The sequence below is a fragment of the Varroa destructor genome, unplaced genomic scaffold, assembly GCF_002443255.2.
Source record: "Varroa destructor unplaced genomic scaffold, Vdes_3.0 BEIS01000001.1, whole genome shotgun sequence".
NCBI lineage: Eukaryota > Metazoa > Arthropoda > Arachnida > Mesostigmata > Varroidae > Varroa > Varroa destructor.
Genome location: NW_019211454.1, coordinates 61,246,809 through 61,264,062, shown reverse-complemented (window position 1 = coordinate 61,264,062; position 17,254 = coordinate 61,246,809). Strand labels below are relative to the sequence as shown.

General features: G+C 36.2%; 1 protein-coding gene and 1 long non-coding RNA gene across 10 annotated transcripts; one reads left to right on the top strand and one right to left on the bottom strand.

Moving 5' to 3' along the window:
• Positions 1-3,773: 3,773 nt before the first annotated feature.
• Positions 3,774-5,328, bottom strand: LOC111255334 (uncharacterized). The gene is made up of 3 exons (XR_015326826.1): positions 5,189-5,328; positions 4,395-4,446; positions 3,774-3,862 (listed from the first exon to the last, which is right to left on the bottom strand). It is a non-coding gene; the product is annotated as an uncharacterized LOC111255334 (long non-coding RNA).
• On the top strand, positions 5,313-17,254 carry LOC111255333 (lysosomal dipeptide transporter MFSD1-like). Of its 9 annotated transcripts, none has more exons than XM_022817205.2 (9): positions 5,315-5,637; positions 11,063-11,222; positions 12,247-12,389; positions 13,106-13,382; positions 13,706-13,911; positions 14,498-14,708; positions 14,925-15,153; positions 15,573-15,783; positions 16,020-17,254. In XM_022817205.2, exons 3-9 carry the CDS (start codon positions 12,386-12,388, stop codon positions 16,148-16,150), a joined length of 1,269 nt encoding a protein of 422 aa, XP_022672940.1. In that variant the 5' UTR covers positions 5,315-5,637; positions 11,063-11,222; positions 12,247-12,385; the 3' UTR covers positions 16,151-17,254. The 9 variants fall into 9 exon arrangements, with proteins under 9 accessions (XP_022672932.2, XP_086843767.1, XP_022672940.1 ...); XM_086987664.1 differs by lacking the exon at positions 12,247-12,389 and adding an exon at positions 6,443-6,509 and having other exon boundaries at positions 11,066-11,222; XM_022817198.2 differs by lacking the exon at positions 12,247-12,389 and adding an exon at positions 6,443-6,509.

Here is a 17,254-nt window from a genome sequence, read left to right as displayed (position 1 = left end):
CATTTGCTCTTATTTTCAGGTCAATAAAATTGGCATTCATTAGAGCCGCACTTTTTCGCCACAACCGTAGCAGACGCCTCAGCGTCACGAATCTGCACATAAAAAAAACCATGTGTAAAATCGAAAATTGTTAGAAGCTATATGTGTTGCATATGCAGGTTAGTGACTGGTGTGTGATACGTTCTAATAGCTTTTTCTGCGTCATTTTCATGCTTTCGAATTCACAGGAAAAGATCTACAGGGCGATTCTGACCCGTGGTTACACAGAAGCACCCATGGATGTTAACTTTCCTAGCATTTAATTCCGAGAAAATTGTAAGGAGAGCAAAAAACCGATATTCATGCCCACGTCAACCAGATAAGCTCGGAATGCAGAAGCATTCGTTGAAATATAGTCCCTATACATGAGGGTAAGATTCCAAGTCTGTAATGTTACGTTTCTTACGTGTATGATTATTTTTGTTGTTGACCACTAATATTATCGTTATACCAAAAAGGAAAGCATATATTTGGAAAAAAATTCGTCTTTCTTTCTTTACACTATACTCGGAAATCCTTAAGTAGAAAATCAGACGTATTTGCGCAGAAATTCGCAGGAACGGCTGAGAATAATGCACAACGAATAATGAAGTAAAGTGCATTTCGGACGAAGGCCTACGAAGATGTTTTGCTAGATGCTCTCTCTTAAAATTTGGAATTTTTACCAGTACTTTAATTGATGATACAGGTGGTACAGTTTCATCAGAAACTCTACTACCAGTTACTGTTTGCCGATGTTCATAGGAGTTTCTAAAATATGTTTTTTCTTTCGATGTAGAATGTTCTCATGTGGGGAAATCACGAGACGTATGTACACACTCAAATTTTAGTTTGCTACGTGGCTCACTTTCCGCAATTTTCAAAAACGTTTTTCAGCATCGTATATCAGCGCGGTGGCTTCTCGCTTGTTTAAGAGAAGAATATTGGAGATCAAACGGAGTGGTATGTTATATGTGTTAAACTATATACATAATACATTTTTAAGAGAAAAAGAAAGAAGGAAAGAGTGAGCAAGAAGGAGGACAACATGGTATGGCTTGGACTGTTGAGCCAAAAAATATAATCAACCAGGGATATCTTATGCTTGTTGATATCGTGCTACGACCATTCCACTTAAGCCACCATGAAACATTCTGCAAATCAAATCAACCTATATACCGTAAACATTAGTGCTGCGATCTATTTTTCCTGACCCTACATATCATTTCAAAGCCAATTCTATATATAGATATAGATTATTCCGGTCCTCTTGGTACTGGTCACCATATTCTATTTGTAAATATATCTATGATGAGCGACAGATAAAGTTCGAAGTAAAAATGCACAAGCGCAGGGTAGCAAACACTGCAACGACCGTAACGACAATGTTCGTGCTAAGGACACCGGGGCTTACGGAACGTTGTTGCAGGTTACTACGAATGCAGCGAAATACAAATTAATCGACAAACATTCAAGACAGCATGTATTACTAAACTAAGTTTGAACTTAATCGCTTCTCTCGGTTAGCTACTAGATTTTCAAGCCGTATATAGTCATTTAGTTTTACTCCTTTAACTTGTTGCCGCGATGTAGGCTGTATCATTTCCAGTATTGGGTGCACCAACCTTTCATAGCTCTTGCGTTAGATTTATTGTAGTAGTACAAATTGCGCGGTAGTTTAGAACGCTGTATCTTCCATAATCTGAAGGTAACATGTGCCTTTGTTCCGCAAATAAAAGTGGTCACTTGTGCAGTAAAGATGATTTTAAAGACTGACCACTCCTTGAAAATCAGATGAAATTATCAAAATAGCTGTAAACATTTTTTACCTGGGCATGAGATACTTTCAAACAAACATTTTGGTTAGATGTTTTATACTTACATGAGTTAACGGTTAATAATTGAGGATTTTTGCGATTAAATTGTACGCAGTGATACTCAACCGATCAATTAGAACGTTTTTAAGTAACAAAGCAAGAACTTAGAAACATTGGAAGAATATTTATATTTACGTAATAATGATAATAATACTTACCAGTTCAATAGGCCAATCAAAGATGTAGTGCCCCAATTAAACGCTTGCTAAGTCTAAGCCTTTTACAATATCAACGTAGCATTAAATGGATCGACGATTTCTCGGCCATAACATATAGAAATAAGAAGTAAAATTTTACAAATGAAATGCATACTACTTGTATAAGTATTAAATGCTAATTATATGACTGCAATTTATAATTCGCTGTATACTTGTACCTATTAAAAGACCCTTGTAGTTACTAAAACAGGTATTTTGCCATATATAGATATAGTGGATCTTAAAAATGCAGAGTTGTTACGCTGCTATATATTGCAAAATAAAGCGTATCTTTCTCATCTGGGTATTTTTTTCGTTTTTCTTATAAACGGTGTTGATATGGCAGCTCCTATCATCGTTTCCCTTATTTTCCGATTGGCGCTTACTGTGCAACCGCTAACGAGCAGAACAATGTCTAGCTGTTTTCGTCATTAATCAAATGTGTCAACAAAAACATCCGATATTTCTTTTTAACTTCAGTGATTTTCCTATGACGGGATCGTAGAAATGGTGTATCGTATGTTGTTTTTGTATAGGTTGAAGATGTATCCCCATCGTGTTGATAGAGTAAAGCAACAATCGCGGATTTTCAAGGCGGTTATCATTTCTCAGCACTAAGATGCCTATGTTTTCCGAGACCAGGGCTCACGATAGACCGATTTTTAGCAAGGGCCCAGAGCTGGCTTATCGGCGAAAGAATCCATATGGTTGCGAATCAGCATTTCAATCGTTGGCTCCTTCGATGCCAGAATACTTGGCTTCATGATTACAACGGAGCAAAATCTTAGCAGAATATTATCTTCAGCGCTACAGGTACATTTAGCAAATAAAAGTGTCGCTAGAAACGGTTGCACCTAATAATTTATAGTTGACGGTAGTATAATTTACATCATCGCTTAGTACGATAAATCATGCTTTCTGGCATAGTATTATATTGGAGTAAATATTTGGAATTCCGATAAAGCACACGGAATCTGTTCAATTCCGGTCATCCGTTTTCTATAATAACGATGTCAATAAAAAAAGAGCTTGAAACATTTATTATCATATATGTTAACAAATGTATTTATTTGTAATTCATTTCATATTCAACAGAAAACACTCAACAATATCAGTTGATAATTATCATAAGGACTTCAAATAATTTGCAACATATTACTTGAGTTTGGGTGAATGTTCATTGCAAATGTAATATTACAAAAGTTTACGAACTGAATATGAACGAAGGGTATTAAAGTGAAGCTCCTATTCCTCGGGCGGCTCAATGACATTCATGCAAACATCGGCAAACTCGATGAAAAGAGGTTCCTGCAATTGCAACGAAAAATGGGTATGAAAACAATTACCTTGATTGAAAAACGACCGTAAGATTGATGAAAAAAAAGTGGAAGTAAACTTTACTTATAAAACTGTTATCATTACTATACTCATTGTGTCTGGCAGAGCTGGTTTACTTAATTCCGACTTTTTAAAGATATTTATTCTCTTTTACACAATTATTTTGCTTGGCGTCGATAATTAGTGGTAGGTACAACTTATTAGATATTTCTTTTAGGTATTTAGGTAGTACAGATGTGTTTTTTTCAATAAATGATGGGTATCGTTTAATACAGTGTTGACTTATCCACTTGCCTGCATCAGTTGATCCAGCATTCTTGCGGGATCTGACTGAGATGCTAATTTGGTTAACAGATCGCGTAAATGTGGATTTTGCAAGGTCGTACGAAGTTCCCGAGAACCTTGCAGATACTCGAGAAGACGAGGTGGAACCTAGAATTGGTTGCAAACAAAATATACTATAAATGCGGCTATTATAACACCTGGATAGTTTGTGTATATCTTTTACAAACGATGTGTCTGGGACGATTTTTTTTTTGTATGAACTATAAATAAAACAGAATTTTATGTACATACTTGAAGTAATGATTATACGAACGTTATTATGATTCGGTTATTACTACACCCTATAAAAAGCATTACTTTTTTTTTATTTCTGACTAAAGTGTTTTTCCAACAACGCGATGAAGCAAAAACGATGATAAGGCTAATCCCGAAAAAAAAAAACAGGGCAACATTGGGTCTTAGAGCGCAAATTATTGTATTTTTTTGTTTTTTCACTGTGGTTTCAAGAGATTTCACTTTGGCGTCTACTCCTATGTTGGAACGTTAACGAGTCTAATAGGACATTTTTTTTCGAATAGTGGTGAAGAGTCACACGCTTTTGTTGGAGCATTTGTCCAAGTGCAAAAGATATGGACAAAAAAGCTTCTGGCTTTCGACAATAAAATATGCTATTAGTTACCGTATCTTCTCGGGGAAAGTCTCGCTTCGGCGAGTCCGACGGTATCAATTGCCTAAAATTTGAAGACGACAACGTGCCATTACTGAGATGAACTAAATCCTCTAACATGATGGGTATACACGTCTTATACAGAATTGTATGAATTGGAAAATGTAAATATATTCAATAATATTTGACATATGAAAGGAGAACCGTTATATAAAAATAAAGATATTTAAAAATACCGTTTTGTAATATCTAATTCAAGTGCTTTTTTGATTAGTTTTTTTGATATAGCAGTAATTTAACTTAACGCAAATATATGCGAGATGAGACATAAAGACACACATTCAGATAGTGTCATTTATATTTTTAAACGTATTCAGTTATTATTTTAGATTATGAAGCAGTACGTCAAAAGATCGACCAAGTCGTCGGGCGAAGCGTCGTAATTCTCAGAATGTTCTGGGAGTTTCCGAGCCGAAACGAAAGTGACTGACTGCGTATATTCTTGCGAGTATAACAATGCATCAATAAAATAGAATTTAAGTGACAACACAAAAGAAGTGAGAACAGCAGCTTACTCAAAAAATCGCTATTCATAACGTATAATACTTGTTTGCTTTCCGACTATATCGAGAAGCGTCGGATATCTGTGAACTTGCAAATACAAAGCAAAATGCGAGGAAAATATTTAAACAGATTAAATGAATTATTAGATGAGATTATGCCATCACAACTATCCGAATCGTTATACTTTTCTTGTTCGACAGAATAAGAGTTTATAAAATCCGACAGTATTTCATGAGACCTACAATGGATAGTAACGTTGAGCTTAGCGCTTTTAGACCATCAAGCGTTCGGAAAGCTCGAACTCATCTGATGAATGAATGCACGTGACGCAAATCGAATCGCTTCCAGATAGAAATAAGATGGAAGAAATATCATACCTCGACTCGTCTCGTGTTACTCGATGTTCTTTCGGTTTACAGCATCTCCCACGCACGATACTATTATGTGTTTTATAACAATTTACAGAACAGTACCTCAAACTGCACACACACTTATATTTTGCTTGCGACTCCACGCACACGTCACAAGTTTGCTGCGCCATCGTCGTCTGCTAGTTGATAGCAATAGCACGCTTCACTCTCGAGTGAATGTGTCTCGCTCGACACATCAACAGACGGCCTTCTTTCCACCTATGAAAGGGACGCAGGTTTCTTTGAGGGCAGGCGCGATTATTTTTGACAAACGGGATCAGGTGAGTAGTCCTACGAAAATGCAAACGAAATTAAAAAATATTTTCTTTTCGGTAATGCCCATTCCTTAAACTGTAGAAATTCGATTGTTGACCACAACATCAGCGGCCACACTTGATGCTTAGCGATGTTGATGGTTGTGCATTCTGGCCTTAATGTGCATTTGCCCTCAGTGAAGATTTTTTTTGCTACATAATTAACTTATTTAAAATAAAATGCGTACCAATTTAGCTTTATATTCAACTTTGTAGTAAGGAGGCGTGTTTGACTGCACTGAATAGAAATTCACATAGTAATAGGAACTGAAGTCAGTATATTACAGGTTTCATAGCCAACAGGAAATAATGTTTTTCAAAGTTTAGACTTTTCATAATTTTATAGCGTAATGTCGCATTAGATGTCTCTAATGTTTTCTCTTAATAGTTGCATATAATATATTAGATTTTTAATGGTTTCGATAGCAGTTTTGCGTAGAGATGTTGTGGATAAACAACCTTTTTCGAGAGCAGCCTAGCCAAGTAGAAATGCAGTGATCACGTTATTCACGCATTGTCGATATTTCTATAGTCATCTAGAAATTTAGTAAACACAGTCCTGTGTTAAGAACCAATTGTCATTTGCTACTCTGATACTTGTTTATCATTCTAGCAATAAAATTGACGAAGTTTACTTAATTCATTAGTTCAAAAATGATTAGTAGTTTGTAGCATCTAGGATTCTAAAAATTAATAGAGAATATATCAAATTCTAAGCAAGTAACAAAAGCTCTAAAGTACAATTACAATATGCATTTCGTCTTCATTGCAGTGATCAACAATAGAGAAAAAATGCTACACTTCTAGACGCGGCTTTTTTCGAAAACGATTTTCATTATGTAAGTGTCATAACAATACTGAGATCTGTATTATTCATAGCGAACGTTTACTGTAAGAGATTAATTGCTATATCTTATTATATTGCGACGGTGTTACGAAGTAATCTTCGAAAAGCTGTGTCAGAATTGAACGTGAAAAAGATTCAGTCGGCATTAGAAATTACGTGAAAGTGGATCCTCCTATTTCATTGAAAATATAACATATCAAAAACATTAACAAACAATTGGATTTTTTTAAACAACTCTGTCTGAAAGCCTGTCAGGACGTTCCATATTGCATATAAGACCCAGACGACGCGAATCGTGTAAAGTAGCGAAGTTTTTAAGCTTATATCAAACGGGTATAATCCATATTCACGTTTAATCTATATAGGTTACAATAAAACCATGTTCTCACATAGTAAGCGTCACGAAGTTATACCTATATTTCAAATCTAAGTTCAAAAGAAGACGCCTTGTATGAACCCCTAGGTATATTAAAAGAGCAACTTTACTGTCTAAAGCGTGTATTAGGTTTATGTAAACTGAGTTGTGCAAAAATCATTTGACATTGCCAGTAGTATACGTTTCGTATGTTAAAAAGTGCTTTTTGGTATAAACATATAAGTAATAAATGAGGGTGCCTCGAGCATTAGGTGAGTACTACTCTATAAATTAATTGGGTTTTATTTGTGATTCGTCACCTTAAATAAGTATTATCAAGAGTTATGCATCGTCAAGCATATTATAGCCTTTGTGCTACCTAATTTTAGGATCGATAGATCAAAATGCTCGAAATGACTGTTAGCTAAAATGTGTTGGCCGCCCTTTCCCGAAAGAATGGCTACCAGAGATTATTGCGCGGTGACGTTTGGGCTTGGAAACAACATAACTAAAACTAAAAACCTCTTTGTTGGACACCAGGTTTTGTGCCTAGCACATATTATCTTTATATGAGATTAATAATTTTAGCGATAGCTTAATTTACTTAGTACCACTCAGCCAATTTATTAGCTATATAAGTGCGATCTTTTTGCTTTTTGTGGATGCATTAATCATATGACTGAAATCCATATTGGAAGGAACTTCGCTCAGTCATTTAACGGGCAATTTAACGAGACGCAGTTAAAATTATGTAATAACGTAACTTTTTAGAGGTTCGGCTTAAAGAATATCACTTTGAGCTCTACGTAGGTTGTTATCATTATATTCAAAGCTACTATCATTTAATTTAGTATATCAAAGTTATATTCTAATAAGAGGTTAGTGCAATCATTATTCAGTGTACCAGAGATAAACGTCCCTCCCACGATTTTTCATCGCCATTTAGCAAAATATATAATTATCAGAGCTTGCCGTTTTCGTTTATGTATCTTTTTTTAATTTTTTTTATTTGGTGATGGTTAAATGCAAAACCCCTTTTTTGTTCTGCAAGCATTTTACCATCACTTTGCCCAATTAACATTTTGGGTCAAGGGCAGATAGTAAAAGGTCTGTTCCGATACTTCAAAAATATTACAAGAAAATTACAAAAAAAAGTCTAGATGCTTCAGAAACACAAAGCATGTTCGAGAATAAGGAATGTGACCGTATATGATAGCAAATTAAAACGGACTGGAAGGCTAAAAAACATGATTAAACCAGAACTAATAGTCGTTGTTAAAAAAACAGCCGAATTTATTGGGGAAAAAATCTGCATGAGCACAGAAGATAACTAACAGTATGAATTATCGCACTGTAAAGTGGGGCACATCACTTCGTTTCAAACCCAGATTTGATCCCAGATCTCAACAACGCATCGGGAAGTATAAAGCGCTTCCCAACGGTGTATTAGCCTTAAGCATTAGTAATGAAAATTTTAGAAAAGAACAAGAACGGAAAAAACATATACATATCATATTTTTTTATTATTATTGCGGCAAGTTATTCCGCAATTCATTTAAAGACGCGCTCTTTGGTTAAGAGAAAATAAATTATTGTTATTATTATTACTATTATTATCAAATATTTTCAATTTGTTTTACTTTTTTATATTGGTTAGGCAAGCGATAAAACTATCGATAAGACTATTATTATTATTATTATAATAAAACATATATTTTTAACAAGAACCTTTGTTCAATCACTGATTACTTTTAAAAAATTGCTTTTTTTTTTGACAAACCCCTTTTTTGTGATTGAGACCTATAGACCGCTTGTAACCTAGCTCGAAAATTAGTGAAATGTCGTGACTAATCAACAAATTATGTTATCTTTTTCTTGTCTTTATAAAGCTTCGTTTGTGAATCATATATATGTTCCCTACAAAATATTATTAGAAGTTTTTTTGTTGCAAAAATAACGTGCTAAATATATGGACTGTCGTAAACGTTGATTTACCCAAACATAGTCCATATTAGCACTCCGGTTCTTTAGATGAACTATAATCGAATCTCGCTTTTAGAACTACAATTGAAAAAAAATAGGTTTGTGTTTAATTAGTTCAATTGTTATGGCATGATATACAGGCCTATTTAGCTGACAATGATTAATTAATTAGGTTACAATTAATATTCACTGTTTCTCTCAAAAGTATCGGGAGTAGATTATAATTAAATTAGCGGTATTATCATAAACCGCTTATCAAGTGCAATATGATGATGACGATGAGATATATTCCTGGAAAATGGTATTAGAGACTGACAAAGCACTTTTAAGCACTGGGTGAGTTATTGAAAAGCATTTTGCTCGTTACCTGTACAAATGACTATGTTGGTGAGCCTACTACCGAGTGAGATAGGTGAGCGATATAGTATTGTATCAAAAACAAAGTTTGTGTTTTAGCCGCCAGTGGATATCCTAAAAATATTTCTAAGTCGGCCTCATATAGAACCTAGCAAAGCGCCAAACTTTAATGTAAGTACAAAATATTGAAAAAAAAAACAAAGCTTTAATTAAGCACATTGAAGCATCATACCAGTGAACGTATAAGCGAGAGAGCACAGTGTTCTCTATACTGTTACTACGTAAGGAGCGCATAGGTGTTTTCTATCATAGTTCGATTGAGTAGAAACGACTGAATATAATGTACCACTGCAACGCAGGCAATAAAGTGTCATTTAGTAGTACACGTTCGGAGCGTTAAGTAACTGGTGGCGATTCGATCTGCTATGGCGGTACTCTTTCCATGATCTCAATATAATCTTGAACCGGGTCGGAGTCTCGAAGCATCGAAAGGGTGCATAGCAGGAGAACATTAAGTATTGCAAGTGCTTTGCTTTACATCAAGGCACAATGAGTCAACCCGTTGAGTCAGATAGTTGTTCCACAGAATCTATGCTTATGCGTATGTGTGTGATTGTGGGCGTTTGTCTGCCTTTAATTGTGTTGAGAGTCTATGTAGCGTTGAGGAAGCATTTAGTAACGGCTGAACGAGTTCGTCCTCGTTCATAATATCATTGTACAAATCGAGAGTTCACAATGTTTTACCTAATGAAAATGGCTATGTGTGCAGACTGAATCGAATTAGAACAGGTAGGCTGATGCGTTTTACGCCCGTTCACTGTTACGTCGTCAGACTCAGCCGCTACACTTCATTATGCAATTGTCCGCGTAGCTTACGCGCTTATGAACGACAAAGAAGGGGTGTGTGCAGAGATAACACCAGATTATCGACTCAGAATATTAGCCGGTCGGTTACATCATTTATTATTATAATGGTATCGTTCGCAGAATAATCAAGTTACGATTCATTCAGCACTATACATATTGATACCAACTGAGCTTCGAGATACCTCGTGTTATATATATTGACCACTGAACGCAGACGAACTTGTAGAAATCACCTTGCATTCACAAGTTTTATAAGATTTATCTTGCATGATCCAATTATACCTAAAAGGTTGCTAAACTGATGGCAACTATTCACTACCACTCCAGATCATAGATCTTTTACTTAATAATTAAATCAAATACAAGAGAACCAATAGCCATGCCATAACAAATCTCAATTAATTCACCTGAGCCATATTTTTGAAGCATGAAAATAGTCGAATAGAGATATCTTGTTTTCCTTAGTTACTTTGCTTCCTCTTTTTCCTTTAATAGACGTATATTGAAGGATTATTTGAATGTCTACGCACTAAGAAATTGACAACCTGAGAAATACAAGATGGTTTTTGATAAGAATGAGCAACGTTTGAGATGTGTTGGGGTTCAAATAGAAATAACTATGAGCCCGGTTGACTTAGTAGGCAGTTATTGTACCGCACAACTCAATTTCCACGTACAACTAATTGTTGGCAGTGCTTGTTCTCAGCTGGTTTGCAGAGACTTTGCATGATATTAATAGTTTCTTGAATTCATTTTTATCACATGCATAAGCCGCGTATGCACGTTTTAGATTCGCATGCGTTAATCTACATATGTATCATATACAGTTCTAACGAGCAACTCTAAACCATAGTTACGGATCAGAAAGTACGTTATTTTAATCACTATAATAATACGTAACACGCTATAGTTACATCATTCACTTGAGGTATTTTTTCCTTTGCCTTACGTTTCTTATTACCTTGTGACACTTATGATTTCAGCAGATAATGGCCCAACCGGAGAACCATAATGCGTTGCTGAATTCGGAATATTCCGAATCGCAGGAGTTCAGGCATCATTATAATGGCTGTGATTTGTGCAATCCAAGCACCCGACTTCATCGGTACTTCATTTTCATCTTTATGTGTCTACTACCCTTTGGTACGTCTATCACAGTCCCTGGCGTTAGTTCACTTCTACGTTTCATTATTTCTCATAGGAATTATTAGCAGTGATATCAACATACGGTCATGTCATATATGGTTAATGCGAAGACAGGCGCAGTTTACCGTTTTTTTCTTTAGCTAATTCAAGTAAGGCTTGTCTGTCTATCGATGGAAGCATGCTTAAGGGGAATCTCTTAGAAGCTCTCTTCGGAAATGCGTTTTGTGCTTTCAATGCCGCAGTCTTCTCCAAGTGTATCAGCGAAGGCTTGCTTTTAATTATGAAGGAATCTGTAAGATACAATACGAAGCATTCATCCGAAATTAGGTAAAAATCTTATAAAATCGGAGTACTAACGAATTATTATTATTATAAACATCTCGATTAACGTTTCACTAGGCTATAATAAAGTTTGGTTGAACTTATGTGAATTAAATGATTTCAAGTTGTTTAATTTCGAATGCTTAGTGCGTTGACTGCATGGGGCATCGTTCGCCAGATTATTGGAATGACTTATTAAAAACATTTGTGTACGTGATACATACAAGTTAATACTTTTCACGATTACAGTAATTTTTGCAATAAATTATCTTTATTCTTTTTGACATGTTTCGCTTTAGTTAATTTGGTGTGACACTTGAAATACGGTGACACATAGAGCAACATCTAGACGCTAAAAATACATTGTTTTTTTGCCCTGAAGGTGACTTACTTGTCATGTTCTCCCTATTATGACATTATAACGAACGCAACACTGCGGAAAAGATCTCTTTAAATCTACCAGCAGTCATTATGAGCATTAAAAATTATTGTTTTAAAATCAGTTCCATTGATTAAGTTGATCGACCCGCAGGACAGCGACGATTGGACGAAATTTCAGCTGAAATTAATCATAAGATTGTTAATCTTTAATGTTAGGCGGCCGCCGCATTATCTGCTAGGCCCTATTTATACCTTAGACGTTGTGCGAGAACGTGTGTGTTTTCCGTCCGTGTAGATTGAATTTGTTCCACTTTGGTAGGCACACGCCAACGCAGTAATGGGGTTCTGCGCGGAAAGGCAATACCACACTCTTTACGACCGATTCGTCAGCTGTGGATATATTTGTCCCAGCATTCTACATACCTGTGGATATCCGTCTGGGTTGTCACTTCCTTATCATGGGTAAACCTTTTATTTGTACCATTCAGTATACACTATTATCGCAAAAATAGCGTTAATAGTGATAATCATTTACGAAGTAAAGAGCGTAAAAAGGAACGAACTTATGCATATGCTTGAAACAAATAATAATAACGCCTACAGCATGCAATAACGCTTGAGCTTCTAGCATAACAGGTTAAAGATCCACATATTTCCTGTATACGTTTTGCGCACGGCCCTGATGTGTTAATAGTCTGGTAGACAGCCATTTTGCATATAATAATAATCGTATAATCCATTTTCTTGCAATCTATTTCTTCTATAGCCGTGGATAATGCCCCAATCGGGCTAAATTAGAAGACCAAACGCTTTCATTGGAAATTGTTTTGCAGAACACTTTAGATTTTTTACGTCTCCGATTTTTAGTAGGTAGACTTAACAGGTGCTTTATAATTTGCACTTGCAAATGACGCGAGTGCCAAGGGTGACATTACACTGCCGTTTGCTCCGTCGTTCTGCCTGTTGTCGATAGCCTGTTTTAGATCGAAAGTGACCTGTCAAACTTGCATTATTATTAGTGTCTTAAGTGACTGGAGGCAACGTAGAACTTATTTTACACAACTCAGAACCGTATTGTGAGTGTTAGCCTTGTCCTTTGTTAGATTAAATCTTAAATATTGCACACTAAAACTTTGATGTCTGTAAAGAACAAAATTTGTGCTGTAATCCTTTTCCAGGCTCCTACTTCTGTTATGACAACCCGGCGGCCTTGCAAAAGCATATTATGGAAGATATGAACGTCACCGATGCTGATTATGCTAATCTCTACTCATGGTATTCCTATCCGAACGTCATCCTCTGCTTTTTCGGTGGCTTCTTTATCGATTCGGTATTTGGCATTCGTATGGGAACAATCGTCTTCGCAGGGTTTACCTGTTTAGGGCAGATCATATTCGCCGGGGGAGCTCTGATTAATCATTTCTGGGTGATGGTATTCGGACGATTCATTTTTGGGTTCGTAACATTTTTTTTTATGATGTGCATACAAAACGGTAGTAGACTTAACAAATGATAATAAATGTTTTTTGATGATGTTCAGGTTTTGATGTATGTCAAGCCTCTTAACTTATCGCTGTTAATTAAGATGGCTTTCAATTTTTTGCTATGCGCCTTTAAAAAATCGGAGTAGAATAATGGGGTCAGTTTTAAGTAATGAGACCCTAATACCAATACGAGCCATGAGTAAGTTGTTAATGCATTGTAAGTTACCTCTGCTTTGTTAATATGTTTATCTAAACATAATAATAAATATAATAAAATGTTTATCTGGCTTACAGTATCGGAGGAGAATCGTTAACAGTCGCCCAGAATACGTACGCAGTACTATGGTTTCGTGACAAAGAACTAAACACAGTGTTCGGCCTGTTGCTATCGATTGCTAGGGCAGGTAGTTTAGTAAATTTCAACGCAATGGTGCCTGTCTATAACGAAGTCATGAAACACTTCAAGGGCCATGAGGCCCTTGGTGTCACTCTCATGTTAGGTAAGACCATTCCTTTTTAATTATTTAGTGTTAGTTTAATTACATTGAGATGCCATAGTGCGCGTTAGAGTTATTGAATGGGCTGCTTGTACGCGGGTTATTAAGCTACTTAACTGGCCTTGGCAGGTACTAAGGAATACTTTCTTAAATTGTTTAAATTCAACTATTTAGTAAACAACATTATCAAAACGTTTATTTATTTGAAAATACGTCTTTGCCACCTGACGTAAGTTGATCTGTGTTTATAAATAGCGAAAACGTAAATAAGTACGAATATTAGTGCTGTTAGGTCGTAGTTTAATAAAAAACAAAAAAGAAAAACCAACTATACGCAAAGGGTGCTATGGGAAATATGTTAATTGGGCTAAATTTCTATAGAGTGTGCCGTAGGTTATCCACGCAAGCCCGAATGACTTTCGTGCTTCCCAAAGGAGTCCTTTCCTGCCATGTTAATCGGTTTGTGAGGCTGGTATAGCTGCATGGAGGGCCAAATGTTGCTTTGTATTAATACCTGCATTTCTAAAATGCAAATATACACTTGTAGCCACTCATATGCCTCTTCTACTTTCGTCATATTTTTCTACAGCCGGCGTTCTTTGTATATTCTCATTAATATGCGCAATCATCCTGGCTGCATTCGACAAACGCGCGGAGCGGATTCTCAACCGAGCAGCTCACGGCACTGGTGAAACAGTGAATATTAAGGACGTACTCTACTTTCCAGTCCAATTTTGGTTACTTTGTCTTGTCTGTGTTACTTACTATGTTTCTATATTTCCTTTCATCAGCTTCGGCAGGTGAGTCGCTAAATTATGTTAGCACGAAGCTTTTTCGTATGCTGTAGATACCTAACAAAATAGAAATTAAAACAGCTAACAAAAACGTCGATCACATTTTTTTTTGTTTTTAATTTAAAGCTTGTGCATTTACTTTATAAAACTCAGTATATGCATTTTCGGCTGTGTAAATGGCTTATAGTAACCGACTTTTTTTCCTATATCGTTTGTTTATAGTTGCTACCTTCAAACCAAGTACAAGTTCTCGGAGGCGAAAGCTAACGAAATCACGAGTTTTCCATATTTGGTGAGCGCTATTATATCGCCTTTATGCGGTTTGATCTGTGATGTGTTTGGATTAAATCTCTTCTGGACGCTTATTGCCACCGTGTTGAGCTTCGCGTGTCATCTGGTATTTAGCTTCGCACCGATGGATATCAGTCCTCTTCTTCCGTACTTCGTCATGGTTGGTAGTAACTTGCTAGCAAGCGAAGTCTATACGTTGCACTGAGCCACGACAAAGAGACGTCCTAACGTTGGCAGAGTAGATGAATTAATTTAATCAAACTTCTAGTAAATTGTGATAGTAGTAAGGCTTTCATGTTCATCTGCATAAATTTTGCTACTTGGTTAAATAGTTTGATATTTAGTCTCATATATCTATGGAAATTTACCTGTTGTCGGCAGTTCGTACTAATGACAAAGTAAGTGCCACGGTCACGGTGACCGTAAGGTGGCACGAATACAAACACGGATTTCAACCGTTTTAAATTGCATTTGTATAAGTACGACCAGGCAAATTAACCTGTAAGCTATGTTTAATTTTTCATTTTTTCCACTTATTCGTTTTATTTTCGTGTGTTCTATCTTATTTGTGTCCATTAGACTACGTTAGGTTTTATGTTTTCGTTTTTCGCGTGCGCCTTCTGGCCCATGGTCGCAATAGTTATTCCTGAACACCAGCTAGGCACGGCGTATGGCGTAATGCAGGCTATCCAGAATGTCGGATTAGCCGTTGTCACCCAGTTAGTCGGAGTCATCAAGGATCACGGTGGCTACGATTGGGTGGAATTTTTCTTTCTGGGATGGCTATCCTGTGAGTATAGCCCTTCCCTTCGACTATAATGGTTCCTTAGTTTCTGCTAGGTGTCATTCCGTGAACGGCTCAGATACTCCTTACACGTCTATCGACTTGCGATGACAGAGTAACCTCGTATTTACTCGTTACCTTTCTCATATGACAGACTTCTTAATTTACGTGAATAACAGTGAGAAATAACCTTCAGTGCGCTGGCGTTAACTTTTCCCATTTTTATTACTTTACCCTCATAGTGGCGATCGCAAGTTGCATCGTGCTTCAGATATACAACAAGGCAATCAAGGGCGGGCTCAACCCTCCGCTGTATCGCGAACGGTTCAGATGCTGTCGGCAAAACGAAGATGAAGTTCCTCTTGTTGACTAGGTCCAAACAACTATACAAATAATACTATACAAAAACTAAATAGTCGACAATTAACCGAATTAGTGAATTAGGCTAAATGTAAATGAAGAATTTCTATACGTTTTATTGGCATATTCAGCTGTGAAAACGTCCTTTAATTCGAAATGGTGGGCTGAACGACTTAATAATTGGGTTTATGGGCAAACTTTTGTCTCCACAGTTAGCAGCCCCAATTTATGATAATAAAGAATATGGCTTGTTGTTGTTGTTGTCATTATTATTATTGAGGTTGTCGTTGCTACTAAAGAGTGGCATCAACCTCAGGCGATGTCGCGCTGATCTACATGGCACTTTTTAAGGGTTTCCCTGTATAAGTATTATTGAAAACAATTCGATTTATATTGCATACCGAGAATGTGTGGGAGAGGAATGTGAGAAAAAGCACTTGTGCTTCTAGGTACATATCTTTAAAATTGACAAAATTCGAACAAAGGCTTTCCACTGTTAGGTTATCAGCAAAGGATGAACGATACTTTGCTGAGTAATAATAGTGACAGAATAAAGTAAATCACAGAATGATTCAAATGTACGCTACACCACATCGACGGAGTATGTTCGGAGATGGTCGGGCCGCAACAACAGCTAAACACCTTTGTTTCGATGAAATATATATATCAAAGTAAAATACTAAGAACAATATACTATACTCAATCTATTAGCGAAGTGTGATTCTATTTCTCTTTTACAAGACACCTAAGCCATTTTTTGTGTTTAAAATTTCATCATGTACGATGCAGAAAACAGCGAGTACGTACATAGTCGTGTATATTCTAACTAACATATCGGTAAATAGACTATGCCGCTCATAAATAGATCCGCGAAGCTAAATTAGAACATCTTAACTTTACTTGAAATCATGGAACATATTGTATTACGCAGTTGCTAGCATAATGCAGTCCGCCATGATTTGATCACTTTCCTATAGGCCAACATGAACAGCAATGTGATAAATTAGAAAATAAGGTTCCCATGATTATAAATGTGATTGTTATTTATTGTCTACTATCGTACAATGGTTTGAGCTTTGTAACGAAATAAAGTAAAATTCAAACTTAACTTTCGTAA

Excerpts from the sequence above, each read along its gene's own strand:
- LOC111255333 (XM_086987641.1), top strand. The coding sequence starts at position 5,347 with ATGTTCTTTCGGTTTACAGCATCTCCCACGCACGATACTATTATGTGT. Across the intron at positions 5,638-11,062 it reads TTTTTGACAAACGGGATCAG|CAGATAATGGCCCAACCGGA; the intron begins GTGAGTAGTCCT and ends TTATGATTTCAG. Across the intron at positions 13,912-14,497 it reads TGGTGTCACTCTCATGTTAG|CCGGCGTTCTTTGTATATTC; the intron begins GTAAGACCATTC and ends ATTTTTCTACAG.